This window comes from Camelina sativa, chromosome 19 (genome assembly GCF_000633955.1).
Source record: "Camelina sativa cultivar DH55 chromosome 19, Cs, whole genome shotgun sequence".
Taxonomy (NCBI): domain Eukaryota; kingdom Viridiplantae; phylum Streptophyta; class Magnoliopsida; order Brassicales; family Brassicaceae; genus Camelina; species Camelina sativa.
The window spans coordinates 9,202,419-9,220,482 of NC_025703.1; the positions used below are offsets into that span (position 1 = coordinate 9,202,419).

General features: G+C 38.3%; 4 protein-coding genes and 1 long non-coding RNA gene across 7 annotated transcripts in view; 3 read left to right on the forward strand and 2 right to left on the reverse strand.

The window, feature by feature from the left end:
- The window catches only part of LOC104765677 (uncharacterized PKHD-type hydroxylase At1g22950-like), a 2,941-nt gene extending 2,362 nt beyond the window's left edge, over nucleotides 1-579 (reverse strand). Inside the window, exon 1 of the mRNA XM_010489432.1 lies at nucleotides 16-579. Coding sequence (XP_010487734.1) covers nucleotides 16-345 — 330 coding nt within the window. The 5' untranslated portion in view covers nucleotides 346-579. The remainder of the gene's footprint in view (nucleotides 1-15) is intronic.
- On the forward strand, nucleotides 812-2,567 carry LOC104765678. Its single transcript, XM_010489433.2, has 2 exons — nucleotides 812-1,140; nucleotides 1,733-2,567. Exons 1-2 carry the CDS (start codon nucleotides 976-978, stop codon nucleotides 2,300-2,302), a joined length of 735 nt encoding a protein of 244 aa, XP_010487735.1. The 5' UTR covers nucleotides 812-975; the 3' UTR covers nucleotides 2,303-2,567.
- On the reverse strand, nucleotides 2,729-3,967 carry LOC104765679. The gene is made up of 3 exons (XR_002036671.1): nucleotides 3,514-3,967; nucleotides 3,256-3,333; nucleotides 2,729-3,186 (listed from the first exon to the last, which is right to left on the reverse strand). It is a non-coding gene; the product is annotated as an uncharacterized LOC104765679 (long non-coding RNA).
- LOC104765680 (probable lipid phosphate phosphatase 4) lies at nucleotides 4,636-13,161 on the forward strand. Of its 2 annotated transcripts, XM_019241208.1 has the most exons (7): nucleotides 4,636-4,656; nucleotides 11,627-11,842; nucleotides 11,960-12,047; nucleotides 12,190-12,299; nucleotides 12,423-12,516; nucleotides 12,616-12,864; nucleotides 12,989-13,161. In XM_019241208.1, the coding sequence occupies exons 2-7, from the start codon at nucleotides 11,627-11,629 to the stop codon at nucleotides 13,159-13,161; spliced, it is 930 nt and encodes a 309-aa protein (XP_019096753.1). In that variant the 5' UTR covers nucleotides 4,636-4,656. The 2 variants fall into 2 exon arrangements, with proteins under 2 accessions (XP_019096753.1, XP_010487736.1); XM_010489434.1 differs by lacking the exon at nucleotides 4,636-4,656 and having other exon boundaries at nucleotides 11,613-11,842.
- On the forward strand, nucleotides 14,808-18,058 carry LOC104765681 (protein hairless-like). 2 transcript variants are annotated; one of them, XM_010489436.2, is made up of 3 exons: nucleotides 14,808-15,081; nucleotides 15,294-16,680; nucleotides 17,159-18,058. In XM_010489436.2, exons 2-3 carry the CDS (start codon nucleotides 15,464-15,466, stop codon nucleotides 17,994-17,996), a joined length of 2,055 nt encoding a protein of 684 aa, XP_010487738.1. In that variant the 5' UTR covers nucleotides 14,808-15,081; nucleotides 15,294-15,463; the 3' UTR covers nucleotides 17,997-18,058. The 2 variants fall into 2 exon arrangements, with proteins under 2 accessions (XP_010487738.1, XP_010487737.1); XM_010489435.2 differs by having other exon boundaries at nucleotides 14,808-16,680.

Genomic DNA, 18,064 nt, shown 5'->3' on the forward strand with positions numbered 1-18,064 from the left:
AAATCTAGAACTTACTCTGGAACGCTCTCCATGAGGAAGATGCCTAAGCATAATGTCAGTCATGAATTTAACTTTCTCATCGCGATTGGAGACAAGCATATTGGGAGGCAAGTACTTCTCAAGACTAGAGTAAATCGAGTTTGGGAAATCAAGCTGCAGATCTTCGTAACTATCCGGTCTATGCTCGTTGTTAGGGTTAAGCCTCAGTCTCTGGCAAGAAACCACCGTAGATGTAGCTCTCATCATCGTCGAAGGGTGCGAATTGTTATTACCTCCAATTGTTCCGTTACCTTCCACCGTCGTCGTCGTCGTCTCCTGCGAACCTTCTCTTTGGTCACTTGACATTACTTAATTTGACGCCTTGAGAAAGAGAAATTTCCAACCGGAGAAGAAACCCTAGTTTTCTTCACACTACATTCCAAAAGAACCCATAATCTTAAAATAGAATTGAAATCGGATTTTGTGATTTTTTGTTTTTGCTTTTGCTCTCTCTCGATCTGGAGATTCTGATTTTTGGGTTCCCGTTGAAGTTAGGGTTTCTGGAAATGTTCCCTCGAAGATTTTTTTATCTTTTTTGGGTTAAAATTACGCACGAAATCTCCAGTCTCTTACACGCTTTATAAAACTTATCAAAATTAATTATCCGGCCCACCTTCTAGGCCCATTAAATATAAACCGGTTTAGTTAATTTACATTGGTTTGGACTTTTGAATTTGTCTGTTAGCGGCTAACACGTGTGACAATTCGATAGTCTCCTCTAGAGTTTGTTAACTTAACACGTGTGTGAATGAAACCTTTAAGCAACTCGCTCTCAAAGTCAAAAGGTAAAGCTCTGAGCTTTTTTTAGCTGTCACTGCCTTGTTCGTCTCAAACTATTTGTCTCTGTTCAAAATCTTTTTTTGTCCGGCATCGGATCCTTTTCCGATCAGGGAAACAAGCGTACGAATTGCGAGTAGCTCTGCGGCGAAAGTAGAAATGTGGAAGGAGGAATCTTTGGATTTAGTGCTTGTGCCGACGGGTCTCCTCGTGATGGTAGCTTACCATGTCTGGCTAGTCTACGCTATACTTCACCGTCCCAAGCTCACTGTTATCTCTCTCAACGCTGAATCTAGAAGACAATGGGTCTTCTCTATGATGACTGTACGTTTCTCTCTTCCCACTCTCCTTTCTATTCTTTTGGTATTTTCTGATTCTGGAGATTTTGGGGTCTAGATTAGGGTTTATGTTGTCAGAATTGTTTGGGATTTTGGATTTGAAAGACGAGTTTTTTGGCGATGGGGCTGCTTTGTTCGGTGATTTTAGGAATTGGGTATTGAGATTCTTAAGGATCTCTTATGAAATTAGGGATAAAGGGGAATGCTTTTGTGTCCTGAATTTATCATATAGCAAAATTGAGCCAGGGCTTATATGAGTAAGGATGATGTGTTTAGGAGGATGATGAGTTTAGGAGAAGTCAAGTGTTTCAGCTGTCAAGCGATGTTGTTAGATTTGAATATGCAATAAGTATAGTCAATGTTGAAGTAGATGGTGGTCTGAAGCTTGATCATTTTCAAGAACTCTTGCTTTTTCTTGTTCTTGGTAAATCAATGCATCACAGCTAGAATCTTGGAGCTAGTTAATGGCTTATATTATTAGATAGGAACAGTGTCATAGACATGAGAAACATAAGAACACAGTCATGTCATGTGTCTGTTCATTAAGATTACATAAGTTTAATTATTGCTATTTGCAGGAGCCAATGAAAAACGGTGTCTTGGCTGTTCAAACAATCCGGAACAACATAATGGCATCAACCCTTTTAGCCACAACAGCAATCACTCTATGTTCCATCATAGGCGTCTTTGTAAGCAACTCTTCAGATTCAAAATCCAACCAGACTAGTCTTATATATGGGAGCAGGAGCCCTCTCTTAGCATCAATCAAGAACTTTGCAATCCTGATCTGCTTCCTCATGGCCTTTCTCTGCAACGTCCAGTCAATCAGATACTACGCTCACGTAAGTTTCCTAGTCACAGTGCCTGTCTCGAGAGGGAAAAGAGAACACTGTGAGTACGTGTCTAGAAACCTGAACCGAGCTAGCTACTTCTGGTCTCTTGGATTGCGGTCTTTCTACTTCTCCTTCCCGCTTTTCCTTTGGACTTTCGGGCCCATCCCGATGTTTGTGTGCTGTTGTATAATGTCATCGATTCTATATTTCTTGGACACGACAACTAGTTTCACTAGGCATCTCCATAGCCAGTCGTTTAGAGAAACCGCTGATTTAAAGGACGGTGAAATCGAATCAGCGGTTCATGCTCTGTAGACTCTTTTCTCTGACTTTTGTTGTGTATGAGAGTTAGCAAGAGTTATATATTAACCGAGTGTGTTTGTAATTTGATGGAACAAACTTTGGCTGCGATTGTATATTTGCGTTTTAGTTTTCATGTTACGATGATTAGTGTATCATAATATGAAAACGCAAAACGCAAATGTTTAAGTTTGTACTGTAGACTATGTAATCTCTTAGGCTGTGTGTCCAAATTTAGAACTTTTATCTCTATTTTCATCCATCAACCACGTTGCCTCTACAATACTCTACCAACTCAACAATTGTTTTGTTGTATATTTCAGATGAAATCTTAGTCTTTTAGCAGGCCTTTTTTAGTTTTTTACCAGTCTTGTTCTTGTTTTGTTTCCAGGATCTGAATAAAGTCCATAAAAACTAAAACTTAACTAATGTTCAACCCAAACGAAAACTTTAAATATATATATATATATATATATATATACAGAACTAGAGAAACATAGGCTTTCAGTGCACATCACAATTGATAAGTCTATTAATGAAACCTTATACTATATATGGACAAGAATTGAGATTCTTCTTGTAATGCCAAGAGAAGTTCCAAGGCCGTGGGGAAACGAGACGACATCACATGGTTGATTCCGAGAACGAGTCTACCAGTAGGTTCTTAGATGAGAACATAGCTGATGCGGAAGGGGAGGTATTTGAACTTTTTATCTCTGGCAGATTATGCAATCGGCTGAAACCAAAGGAAAAATACAAGGGAGGAAACGGTGATGTTGAAAATCATGATAGCTTTTTTCTTTTGTACGTATATAGAGACAAGACAAAGAGACATTGTAAATTGTAACCACTTGCCTTGAAGAAGAAAAATCCATGATATTTTATTCGTCTTCGACTTTCTGTGTTGTGTCCAATTTTAGAATTTGTACTCTATTTTCATATCCATCCAATCTCATAAGAAGACGTACCTGTTAAGACAACAAATCATGTTTGACAGCGTCATCGTGATTGTTGTTTTTTCATGTCACTGAAGCTTCTTGAAACCCCTGCCATAAATGAACTATATAAGAAAATTTAGTTGTAAGAAATTTCACAATGCAATGTAGTTGTTGGAAATAATGAAGAAACTATCAAAATCTGCATCAGACTATATGTATATTGCAGATGCTATATATATTACAGCATTGGCGTTTCCATAACACGATATGACATATCAAATTACTTACAAAAATAATCTTCACCTGCGCTGAATTCATTCTAGTGGCAAAAAATTAAGTAAATGTTCACTAAACATAAATCAACCTTTAAGGATATGTGGTATGTACGTACTCATATATATGTAGGTATTATGCATATATGTGAATATGTGTGTGTGTGTGTATATGAAGGTAAGAGAGAAGAAGATATAAAGGTGGTGACAGAAGTATAGAGAGCACAGAAGATTAGATGCAGGCTCTTTCTCTTTCTCTCCCCTCTCTCTCTCTCTCTATCTTTTCTTTCTTGAATGTGTTATACATATTTTAACATCCACATGCGGTGTGATGATATATATGTATATGTACTTGCATGTCATCCTTAGTGCTCTCTATCTTCTGTCAACAACCAACATCACTCTCAAACCTGTGTGTGATATGCAACAATATGTATGTATAAATGTGTATATATATGTGTCTATGTGTAATAGTGTAAGTATATATATATATAAAAGCATGTATGTGTATATATATAGATTATAGGAAGTGTATGAAGTGACAAAGGGATAATGGAGAGTAATGTGTAATATATAGAGGAGCGAAGTAAGTTGAGAGAGCTCCTCCTCTCCACAGAATGTACCAAAACGTTGACTCTTTCTAATCTACGTACATTCCCCTTCACACACACAAAAACATACCCACAGACCACACAACCCAACGTACCCAACATCAATTCTTCATTTGATAATACGAACTCATATGATTTAAAAAACTAGGAGATTGATTATTTTTCTAATCAAAGAATCCATTGTTGGGAAATACAATACTTCGTTATGCATTCAGTATATATTAATATATACATAGTTAAATCCATGAATTATAATATAATTGGTTAGAATTTAATTATGATTTTTGTCTGTTGGGCTATTTAAAAACTTATAAAATCAGAAAATTATTGATATTCGGCATTTTAGTAGATATATAGCACCGAATACTTCCGCAGAACAATGCCAAAAAACTGGCTAGAAACACGAGCCAATCGATGTGGTAATCATGTGACATATGGAGATGTGGAGGAGATTTTAATTGACGTGAAAGTTTTGATTGGCAATGGCTGGCAAAAATCCTAAACCCACCAACCAACCGTACGTCCTCAATGTGGTAGGGGTGGGTAGGGTACCAACACCATTTTTAACTTCTCACATAAAAACAATAGGACAAAATATAAACCTTTCGTGTGTTTCAACCGACAAAAACCAAAAATAGTATTTTTTTTGCAAATACTTATGGTGACTAGTAGTATTAGAACAAATAAATGACCGCACGTCGATCGATCTCTAATATATGTTGACCAAAACAGTGATCGTCTCTAATCTCTATAACAATTCTTCTTTTCTTATCTTTTTGTAATGATCAATTAGTATATTTCATTTTAGTTTTTTAGAAAGAGTTTTTCGTTATCTGTAAAATAGAATAAGAATGTATTTGAGATATTTTCTTTCAAAAATCAGTACAATTACATCCATGAAAACATATGTGATATTTCTATAAATATATCATGTTTTAACTCTTTAGGCGAAAATCTTGGATAACATTTTTTTCCTTTTTGACTAAGAAACTTTGGACCTTTTGAACATATTTTATTTCCTCTAATTTAAGACCCAAAATGTTATAATAATCGTATTCGTGACAGATATTGTAGATTATCACTTTCTATGCATAACTATTAACTAGAACTCGAGTCGAGGGGGATAACACTGAAGCAACAGTAATCCTCTAACTGGTTGAACTAAACGCACTTGACTTAATTTTACTGAAGGCGATAACCGATAAAAGATGTGGCTCTTTCTTAGTCACAATTAAAAAACCTAGTTAGTGGTTATCAAAAAAAAAAGAAAAAAAGAACAAATTAGTGACAGAGAAAAAATATTAAATAAAGAAAACCAATTTATACTGCTATTAATTATACAAATCTACTTAGATATATATAACAGGAAGGGTTGACGAGTGTAAACAGAGTTTTATCAAAGATTGAAGAGGGAAAACGACAGACCACCAAAGTAGGGACTATGACATGAAGAAGGGAATCAACACTTAGTGTTTTGGTTATTCATGGTGTTGTCCTTTTTCTCTTGTAATTTACTTTTCTTTTTCTTCTTCAGTTATTCTTATTTCTTGGGGACTAAAATGTGAAAAAAATCAATACATATCAAATAATAGACATGTCTTACGCAATAATGGACTTGGATAACAGTAAGTGGGGTGAATTTTTCTTTTGGAACTAATATCAGTTTCCCTATTGGAGAAAGAAAGAGAAGAGGTCAAAAAAGGAATCATAACAACTAGATATGGAGGAGGAGGACTTTAAAGAGTGATAGACAATAGAATTAAATAAGTGGGGAAGAGTACTATACTGATGAGATAATCATTAATTGATAATTGAAAATGGAATTTTCATTGCAGAGTGGCACATGTGGTAACAAGAGATTGATATATTGAGAGAAAGGGAGAGAGATGGATCAGTACCACTCTTGAATTAAAGCTGAAACTTGTGTGCCCCATATTTTTCATTACAAAACCATTTATGTCTTATTGTAGTGTAGAGTGTGTATGTAAAGTAGACCACAGAATTGAAACTCAGATTTGGTGTACCTTTGAAAATTCTTATTATTATGACTCAAGAGTCTTCGTATCTCTGAATATGTTTTTGTCTTCTTCGATGCTTTTTTTTTCCTTTTTCTTTTCACGATAGATATAAAATAGTTGAAGACTATATATGTATCTAGGAAAATAATACAACCACGATTTCACTCACAGTCTTCGCATTACAACCATCTAAAAAGCAATAAGGATGTGGGTGCGTTTCTACTTGTACCCCTACTTAAAACTAGTCATGAGCACGAGTTAGTCATTTCTATATCTAGCTAGTCCCATCAAATTATAACTCGTTTCTTTCATATATTTATTAGTTCTCATGCGGAATTTGTATGATTGAGGAAGGAAGTGTCGTCTACTCCACTAATACTAAAATAAATATAATTATTTTATTGTAGTTAAGTGGTTACTATTTATTTACATGCAACCGAATTATTAAAAAGTATAATGTAACTAGGATCTGTAACCTTCTTTGCATTAGTACTAATGTCGTATCTTGAATTTGACTTCAACTCTATGTGTATGCAAAACAAGGTTTGGGACCTTACGTAATAATTAATAAGACTGAGCATATCTTATTCATTAGGGAATGTACAATATATATAGTCTCATACAATAAGGTTTCCATAAGCACTAATTACATTGGTATCCTTCTCTCCTTTATACACTCCCTCAAGATGGAGACAATGACCTGACTCCAACTCTGAAGCCAGTTCTTGAAAACGTGGCCGAGGTAGAGGTTTTGTCAAAGCGTCGGCCAACTGATCATGTGTCGAGATATGGGAGACACGCAAGGCACCAGATTGAATATAGCCACACACAAAGTGATAATCAATGGCTATATGCTTCATTCTCGAGTGGAAAACAGGATTTGAACAAAGAAAGGTAGCTCCCATATTATCACAATATATAATCGGTGCGGCTGATAAGGTGACGCCCAATTCCGAAAGAAGTGAGCAAATCCACTGAAGTTCTGAGGCCGTGTTTGCAACCGCACGGTACTCCGCCTCTGTGGAGGATCGAGCGACACTCCTCTGTTTCTTGGAGGACCAGGAAATCGGACTTCCCCCAAAGTAGACAATGTACGCATTTGTTGATATACAATCACTCTTATCACCACCCCAGTCAGCGTCTGAAAAAGCATGGACAGTAAGAGGACAGTCCGAGCGAATGAAAATACCATGAGAAGATGTTCCACCGAGGTAACGTAAAATCCTCTTAGCAGCCTGCCAATGATCCGTGGTTGGTTGGTGCATATATTGAGAGAGACGGTTTACCGCAAATGCAATGTCCGGACGGGTGAACGCCAAGTACTGTAGACTCCCAATAACCATGCGGTATGTTTTAGCATCAACAAGAGGTGTCCCGGAGTATAACGTGAGCGGTGACTGAGACATCGGCGTCGCCACTGGCTTCGCACCAAGCATGTTCGTGCGTGCTAACAAATCGGTGATATACTTTTGCTGCATCAGGTGTAACCCTTGTTTCGTTCTGATTGCTTCAATGCCAAGAAAGTAGCTTAGAGGACCAAGATCTTTGAGTGCAAAACGAGAAGCAAGAGAGGCATTAAATGGTGTAACCAGAGACGATGGACCAGCGATGATAATGTCGTCGACGTAGACCAAGACATATAGGAACTCCCGATTGTGTTTGTACGTGAACAACGACGTATCAGAGAGTGAGTTTACGAAACCGAGTTGAAGCAGAAAATTACGCAGTTCTTGATACCAAGCTCGAGGAGCTTGTTTCAAACCATAGAGAGCCTTCCGGAGTCTACACACATGGTGAGGACGATCATGATCCACGAATCCTGGCGGCTGCGAGACATAGACTGTTTCATTGAGTGTACCTTGGAGGAACACATTATTGATGTCAACCGGATGAATGCTCCACTCTCGTTTAACCGCTATTTCAAGTACCAGCCGCACAGTAGTCGATTTTATGACCGGACTAAAGGTTTCCGAATAGTCTAGTCCGTGCTGCTGATTGAAGCCTCGAGCAACAAGCCTCGCCTTGTACCTTTCAATGGACCTGTCAGTACGATATTTGAGTGTAAAAATCCACTTACAGGGTATAACATGCTGCGACGGGTCTGGTGCTTCCAAATCCCATGTGCGGTGCCGCATCTGTGCATCGATCTCCTCAGTCATAGCCTTACGAAAATTAGGGTCCTTAAGCGCTTGAGCCACAGTCGTATCACCGGAGATTTTACAGCCGAAAGATTAAGCCTTTGTTTGGGTTTGGTAATGTTGTTTTTAGCTCTTGTTCGCATAGGATGGATATTTTGAGGAGGTGATGGTGGTTGTGGTGACGGGGATTGATTTTCTGGTGTGGATTGTTGATGAGAAGCAACGGAGGATGTGTTTGGCGAGTATGGATGTGGTGAGGAAGATGACGACATTGAAGAAGAATGACCAGATTGTAATGGGCTTGGACTTTTCGAAATTGGGCCTGAATATGAGGAAGAGGTTGAATTTTGTGGGCTTGATGGTTGTAAAATATGTGGGCTTGTTGTTGTTGGGCTAAGAGTTGGGTTTGAGTGAGAAATGTTTGGTGCATTAGCAGACAAGGAAGGCTGCAGCTCAAGCGACAAAGAGTTATGAGATCGTACCTGTGACGGTGATGCAGACGGAGACCGAGGAGACACGACTAAAGGAAGCGGTGGCGAGGTGGGTGGCACTGGGTGAGGATCCGAGCACGACGGCGAGGGGGAATGAGTGATTGGCGAGGGCACATAACTAACGGGAACATGCGGTGGTGGTGACGTAGCCAATTCAGTCGACGGTGGCGGTTGTGTCAACAATCGAAACGGAAAGCTCGTCTCAATGAACTAAACGTGACGAGATGTATACACTCTACCGGTTGTGAGCTCCATGCATAAATAAGCACTTTGGGTGAGAGAGTACCCAATAAAGACACACGGAGTAGAACGGTCGTCAAGTTTGTTCGTCTTATACGGGCGGAGCCATGGAAAACACGTACAGCCAAACACACGCAGCTTCAGATAATTTGGTGACTGGTTGAATAATTTAGCATATGGAGACATACCATGCAACACATCCGTAGGCAAGCGGTTGATAAGATAAGTGGCTGTGGCAAACGCATAGGACCAATATGTCTTCGACACCGATGCATGACTTAGGAGAGATAAACCTGTCTCAACAATGTGACGATGTTTTCTTTCAGCAAGACCGTTGTGTTCCGGTGTGTGGGGCGGTGTTGTCAAATGTGAGATACCACTGGCTGCCAAAAAAGAACGTAACGCAATGAATTCACCGCCATTATCCGTATACAACGTTCGGATTCGACTTTGAAAGCGATTTTCCACCAAAGCTTTGAAAGCTATAAAAACCTCCTTTACTTGAGATTTCTGTTTCAAGGGATACAACCACGTATATCTTGTGTAATGATCCACAATCACAAGATAGTATTTGAACTGATCAATAGAGAAAATTGGTGATGTCCACACATCAGAATAAAGATATTCAAGCGGGTGTGATGATGTGATTGTGTTTGTAGAAAAAGGGAGTTTATGGCTTTTATTGATCAAACAGTCGTTACACGACAATTGTTTTTGAGAAGTGTTTGAAAGTGGTAAAGAAAAATTTGAAACAATAGCTTTTAAAGTAGACTCGAGAGTAGTAGCTGATCCTGCCTTTGCCAATGTTTAAAAGCAGGATTAACGATGGTGGTGCCGTCGGTGGTAAGAGTGGCATCAGGGGCGATCGTTGAACCATCAAGATAACCGGCAAGATCATAGCCATTGCATAAGGCATGAACCTGACGTTTCCACATCAGGAAGTTAGTGGAGGTGAGCTTCGTAACGTTAGACATATTAACGTTAACGAGAGATGACGCATCGGCGGGTGCAACGACTTCAGAAGTTGCAGACATGATCGACAGAGGAAGGAGAAAGAAGAGGAAGAAAGAAGGGAGAAGTTGAAAGAAGCGGTGGTCGAGAGAAATTTTTTTTTAGGGTTTTAACCTTCTATGGCTCTGATACCATAATAAGACTAAGCATATCTTATTCATTAAGGAATGTACAATATATATAGTCTCATACAATAGGGTTTCCATAAACACTAATTACATTGGTATCCTTTTCTCCTTTATATAATCATTTGGTGGATGCTTCGAATCCTCACCCCTACGTTTCCCATTTTTCCCCCTACAAATAATGGGCTTGAAACCCATTCTAAATAGTTGATTTGATGGTGTTTTCTATCTCTTTGTGGCAGTTTAGACAGAGAACCCCATTTTATTTGCACCTTCGAGTTAATCCCATTTGTTTGGGCTTCCTTAATTAGTCCTAAATTCTCTTTTACGTAACTTATTTTCCCAAAATACTTCACATGTGGTTAAGTGGTTTGTTACAAAAATAGTTATTTTGAAGGCTATTCTGCTTGGAGCAGAAGCGAGGATGTTAATTTATTTTTTCGTTCAACAATTGTTGATACTGATTGTTTAGCCTTAACAAATAACGACCCTGAAAGCTTTATTTCCTACTACCAAGGTAGATAGATAAGTTTTCTTCATCGGTTGTGAGAGTTCACCTTTTCATATATATTTGTTTGAGCATTGTTGTTGTTTTTAGCTTTAACATTTGTTCGACCAATATGTTGGTTGGTGTCTTGGATTGTTCGGCTCTTTGTGGCCTCCTAGTGGAGGATATATACTATCTTATGAGTTGAATGACTCGTTTGTTAAAAAAAAAAAAAAAAAACTCAATTTGTTTAAGGGATAATGAGCGATTAATGTTAGTACGTTAAAATAAATCTTCATTTAGTCAGTTTTTTTAAATTTTAATAGCAAACTTATTTTAATTAATGAATAAGATAATTTGGAACAAATGAATGATCTTCATTCAGTCAGTTTTAGGCCTTAGTTATTTATACTATACAGGTTTTAAATATTCAACCGATAAAACCAAAAAAAAAAATCTATGTCAATAGAAAAACCAAAAAAATCCAAAGTTTCATAACTGTTTTCAAAACGAAAAACCAAAAAAGAAAAAAAAAAACAAGTTAATTTTGCGATAAACAAATATTTTCCCATATCCCACGCCAAATTCATCCCTTTCACCGTTTCAAAAAGAAATCGAGGAACTTTTTATAGATTTATGACAATTGTAACAATTGTAGCAGTAATAGAATATATTAATTAGGGTTTGTTTAATCCTCGACCTGCGATCGATTGATCTCGCGTTTCACCCATCAGGTATCATTTTTATCACAAATCCTCTCTGTCTAATTGTAATGCATATATATATGTTTGTTTGNTTTTTTTTTTTTTTTTTTTTTTTTTTTTTGTATCGTTGCGTTGATTTATGATTACGAACACAAAGACGAAACAAACCATGGTATAGAATTCATCTAGAGAACATTTGCATAGCAAAATTAAAGTTTGACTCTGAAAACCTAGATTATGTAAAAGATAAGATTTGATTGCAATGAAACTGTTATTTCAGGTTAATTTGATGAGAGCCTGAGAGATGGCTAAGATAATGCTTGGTGCTCACTCGGTGAAGAGCCATGGATGGAAGGTGGCTCGAGAACATCTTTGTGACTGGCTTATTCTCGTAGTCCTCGGTCTCATTGACATTGTACTCAATGTTATCGAACCTTTTCATCGCTACATTGGACCAGACATGTTAACCGATCTCACTTTCCCATTTAATGAAGACACCATCCCTATGTGGGCTGTCCCGGTAAGTAAACCTGTTCACCAAGAAACGTATACCTTCATTGTGCCTTACATCACAAGGAACCATTGCAATTGTCTCTGATTAATGATTTATATGTATGGTGTATGTGTGTGTGTGTAGATTATTTGTATATTGGTTCCTATGTGCATCTTCATAGTGTACTATTTCTTTCGAAGAGATGTGTATGATCTTCATCACGCCATTCTCGGTGAGTTAATTTCTAATCCTGTCCATCCTCAAATGTACTACTTCCTTCATTACTTGAATTATGAACCGGCCGTAATGGTGAAATCCATACGATTATATATATTTTGATTAGCGTGATAAGAATATTTGTGAATTGCGTATAGGTATCGGATTCTCATGTCTTGTGACTGGAGTCACCACTGATTCCATCAAAGACGCGGTCGGTAGGCCAAGACCAAACTTCTTTTACCGATGTTTCCCCAATGGTCAACCGGTATGCACATTTCTATGGATCCATTTCATCAGTTCCATTAAATCAACGATTAAGTTCCCGGTTTAAGTTAGTTAATCATGAGGGAATTGTTTCTTATTTTGTGCAAATCTGAAAGAAATGCAGAAATTTCACCCGGATACTAAGGATGTTGTGTGTCATGGAGTTAAAAAGATAATCAAAGAAGGTTACAAGAGTTTCCCTAGTGGTCACACTTCGTGTAAGTTCTTCTAATAAAGTTTTAAAAAGACAAGAGTAACATATGAATTGATTCTGGTTTACTTAAACTGGCTAATTAACATGGTATATATACATGCAGGGTCATTCGCCGGTTTAACATTCTTGGCATGGTACTTATCGGGTAAAATCAAAGTATTTGACAGAAGAGGACACGTGGCGAAGCTATGCCTCGTGTTCTTACCGATACTAGTAGCAATTCTCATCGGAATAACACGCGTCGACGACTATTGGCACCATTGGACCGACGTTTTCGTCGGAGCTATCATCGGACTCTTAGTCGCTTCTTTCTCTTACCTCCACTTCTTTCCTTACCCTTACGACGACAACGGTACGTATGAAAATTAACAAAAAAAAAATATGTTACCAAAACCTACCTACCATCATGTTATTATTATTGCTTTGTTGTGGATGATAAAGAATTAAAGATTAATGATGTTATATTATAATAACAGGATGGGCACCACATGCGTATTTTAGAATGTTGGCGGAGAGGAGTACTGGTCGAGCCACCACGACGATGACTGGAACCAGTTCACAAGGGATGTTGGACAATGACGTCGAGCATGGCGCCTCCACCTCTTCTCCTCACGATCGCCATCGTGAAAGCACTGATTCTGAATTTTGAAATTTCCTTCTCAATGTTAAAATCCGTGTAAATTTCTAATTGTATGATTGTTTTTTTCACTAACTGATACATTTGTATTGTTACACCAAAACAAAAAACTGATACATTATTCCTTCGTTTAACATGTATACTTTCATTTGACTTATAGCTAGGTTGAGTGTGCCAATATCTTAACATCAAAACCAAAAAATGTTTCTATGTTGACATTGTTGTTAAACCATGTTTAGGAAAAAGTTTGGTTTGGTTCAAATTGGTTTACTTCTGTTCCTGAATTTCCTCTCTCGGGTTCTGGTTTCAACTTTGCATTCGCATTGGATACGTATTAATTAAGCAAAGTGACTCTTTGTTTTAAGTTTTTTAATATTTTCAAGTCGATTTTGTATGATTTTCTGGCCAATCAAAGGTACATTGTTAAAATGTCTATAGTATGAGCGCACCACTTTTTGAAAAATATGAATAAAATAGAAAGAAAGATCTTATGAGAAGAGTCATAATGTTTCAATGTCCATGATTGTGGCAACTGGTGGTGGTGGTAATGTTGATAACCTCTTTTTTTTAACAAGTTTCAACAGTTACGTCGAGGGGTAAACTTTGGGAAACGAACGTGTAACGTCCGGTTGAAGTAAACCGGACACGGTAACCGAAATTTATCCACATGGGTTTGGTTTGATTTTCCCATAAGGTCCAGATTCATCCACCTTCTTCGGGATCCACTATGTTCATCTCCTATTTAACATCCAATTAACTCAAATCTATTCTAATTTATCTCTCTTTCACTCAGTCACTCTTCCTCTTCATTGCTTATTTTCTTAGAATTCTCAGATTCATATTTCGGTTTCTCATCCATTTTTCCAGTCTCTCCTTCTTCTTCATATTTTCATGTGTGCATTTGTCATTCGAGTTTAGTAATTATGTCATCCAGGTTTGTGTCTACTCTTTCTTCAAATTTGTTTTATTTATTTAATCTGAAATCTGGTACTGTTCAATAATATTAGCGTATTTACATTTGTTTAGAAGCACATTATTGTTTCTTCGGTTTAGATCTTATTCAAATTGACAAATCAAAGAATTGCTTGATTTAATTCTTACTGCATGTGATGTATAGTCCAAGCTAGGAAATAATGTTTATTATTGAATATTTGTTCCATAATCTCGCATGTGTTATTCAAATGCCTTTTTGAATCATCTGATGCAATACAAACAAGTAGTATATATATATTTCATCGAAATAGTATTTCATGACTTTTCATGACTTTTTCATTGTAAGATACTAATATATATATATATATATATCACAGGTCATTCTTTATCTTATAAAGCACAAGTCACATTTTTTTTTGTGGGCCAAAATATTCATTCAAAAGGCCCAATGGGTATTACAAGTGATAGAAGTAATAAAGCACAAGTTACTTTACCAATCAAATTTTGACAAATTCAGAAAAACAAATTATTTTTAAAAAATAATTGCAAAACAGAAAAGGAAATCCTGGCATAAATAAAAAATAAATGATGCTGTATACTAACATTTTTTTAGAAAAAGATAATTAAATCTAACTAATGTGAAAGCAAATAATTAAAAAAGAAAAAGAAAAATATAATCCCTAAACTTTTGCCTTCTTTCTCGCCGTCTCAAAAAAATATAGTCCCCATGTCTTGCAACCGTTTCTTGCTAATCTATATATTGTTCCATCTTCTAAGCGATTTATTTAATTACCACTTCTAAATTTCTCACCTTCGGGTTAGTCAGTTACTTTTTCTTCCACCAGTTTTACTCCATGCCGCCATGGCAGATTAACAATTCTTATATTATTATTTTTGTCCGCTTTCTCTTCTAAAACCAGAATTCATCTCGCTCTCCTTTTTCCTTAGAAATCATTTATGGCTAAGAGAACAAAGAGAACTTTTATGATACCAACTAAGGTATCAAGTTTGTATTTCCGAGATTTAATTTGCATGTCTCTTGGTTTTGCATATTTTGCATGTCTCTTGGTTTCGTTTTAACATCATTTTACTTTATACTTTGTAAATGATTATAATTTCATTCTTATTACATCATTTTGTCCATTATTAATTTGCTCTTGAAAAAGTGTTTGAGAAACTAACTGTGGGAAGAGACATGGTTTTGTTTTCAGGTTCCGTGTGAAACATATTTAGAAACGAAAACTCTTACACAAATCAAATCGATAATATCTATATCGTTTCTGACCTACCCAAGGTTATCAATTCTCATTTAGTTCTTCTTTTTAGTAGTATATATATAAATCAGTCCGAAGTAACCAATCCCGTCATTATCGTCGAACCCATGGAGACCCCACTCCCTTCTTTATCGCAGCAAATAACCCCAAATCCTACTTCCGCCGCCACCGTCTCTTCTGCTATTCCGGCGGCAGTCAAGAGTGTTGTCGTTCAACAACCGATCGATGGATCTCCACGCGCCGTCGCTGTTGATACCGGTGGTAATCCGGAGCCGCTTGCGGCTGTTCCCGGCGCTAAGCTTCGTCTTATGTGCAGCTTCGGCGGCCACATCATGCCTCGTCCGCACGACAAATCGTTGACGTACTCCGGCGGAGAGACTCGTCTTGTTGTTGTTGATCGACGCGCGTCACTGTCTTCGCTCCGATCTCGTTTATCTAGTATACTTCTCAACTGCCGGTCCTTCACGCTCAAGTACCAGCTCCCTAGCGAAGATCTCGATTCACTCGTCACCATCACTACCGATGAAGATCTGGAGAATATGATCGAGGAGTACGATCGCGTGACTTCTTCAGCGACGGTGACTGCTACGCAACGGATCCGGTTGTTTCTTTTCGCTAACAAGCTCGAGACCGCCGCCACCATGGGATCTCTGCTTGACGGCGCGAAATCTGACACTTGGTTTGTTGATGCTCTCAATCAATCTGGCTTGCTTCCTCGAGGTTTGTCGGATTCCGCCGCTGTGAATAACACCTTGGTGAATCTCGATGAAGCTAGCGGCGGAGACACCGAGATCCAAAACCTAGAAACTAATGCTGGCGGCGAGAACAATAAACGAGGGGATTTGTTGGCTCCTAACGGTGTGATTTCGCATCAGGAGATGCATATGAGCTCGATGCCTGACTCGCCGATGATGGAAGCCGCTGGTTCTTCGATAGGATCCTCATCGTCTTCTCCTTCTACTTCCAATTTGCCACCGATTCGCGTTAGAGTCAGCGAAGACCAGAGGATTGAGGAACAGTTGGCACATATGACCTTCTCAAACATGCAAACTCAGAGGCAATTTGATGATGGAATTAGCTTGATGACAAATCGGCCAATGATGGTTCCGTCTGGTTCCATGACTGATGGTTCAATAGCTTATAACAACTCACCTAGTGATAGTGCTGCTCTCCCAAGCAACGGCCAGGTCTCACCGCATGACGATCGGTCCGATTCATGTGTATCAGCTGGCTACAGAAAGCCACCTTTGCCGATGCAGCCTGTAACGATCCCACCGAGAACTATCGGAGGGTATGCTTTGACATCCCCTGATTCTGTTGCAAGGTACTTTCTTCTTCTACTGCCACTCATTCATTGACTCATACATATTGTTTAATGAAAGGAATCTCGCTTGTTGTTTAGATAGATGAATGATCTTGGTAATTTCATATCTCAACCTCTTGGTTTCTCCATCTCTTTTTTTGTCAGCTTGCCGTTGATTTGTGATTGTCTTTATACTGTTTCTGTTCTATCATCTTTATATGTGTGTTTTGTGTTACACCTAGGCTAAGTAGCTAAAATGGATAGATAGAACACTGTTTCAAGTATGGTTTATGAATTGACAATGAAGAAATCATCTTAAGTTGTATTTGATGATCTTTGTTTCACAGTATACATTCAGAGATTCTATCAATTTGTAGTTCTAGCCGTTTGTGTGGAAATTGACATACACATACTCATTGAACCATGCATTACAAGTGATGTTAGCTTTGTTTTATGACTCTTATGATTCTAAATGCTGATGTCTCCTTTTTTTATACAGTGATACGAGCATTTCTTCTGCTACTTCATTTTCGAAGCCAATGTACTACCAAGACCAACCTCCAGCTCTGCCAAAAGCTCCTTCAGTGACACAGCCTGAAACTACCTCGGTCCAAAGCTCCCATGTCTTACCTCAGACTGAAACTACTTCACCCCACACCACCTCCCATATCCAATCTCAGTCAGGTACATACACAACCATGGATCAACAACAACACCAACCAACGGTTCAGCAACCTTACTTACAAGGCGTTCAGTACATCCCTCACGCATCTCAATACTTCCCAGTTTACTCTCATCAGCAACAAAACTACCCGGTTTACGTGATGTCTGTCCCGCAATCTCAACAGTATGTCCCAGCAGGAACTCCCCCGCTCTACCCGATCTCAAAACCCGCCACAAACTCGAGATCTGAAGCTGCCCAAAACGTTTACCGTGCTGCTCCCCCTCATGTTCTTCAGCTTCAGCAGCAGCAACATCAATACATGGGTTACACTGGAGTTCCTCAACATACTACAAACGCAAACGCCAATTACGGTACTGGAGTTCCTCAACATGCCACAAACGCAAACGCCAATTACAGTATTGGAGCTCCTCCTCAACATAGCACAAACGCAAACACCAATTACGGTGGCGCCTACGAATACACAAACCCTCCAAGCGAGACAGTGTATTACCACGCACAACCTCCTGTTGCCAACACTGCTATTCCATTAGCATCTCCGTACCAAAGCATGACACCAGCTGCAGCGGCAGCCGCTCTAGCTGATATGTCCAAGCAGATGGCTCTTGACGGCGGCAACCAGCAACAACATATGGCTCCGTCTCAGCCGCTTTAAAAAGTTGGATTTTTGGTAATAAACGCGCAAAGTGTGACTGTATAGCTATTTTTTTTTTTTTTTTTTTT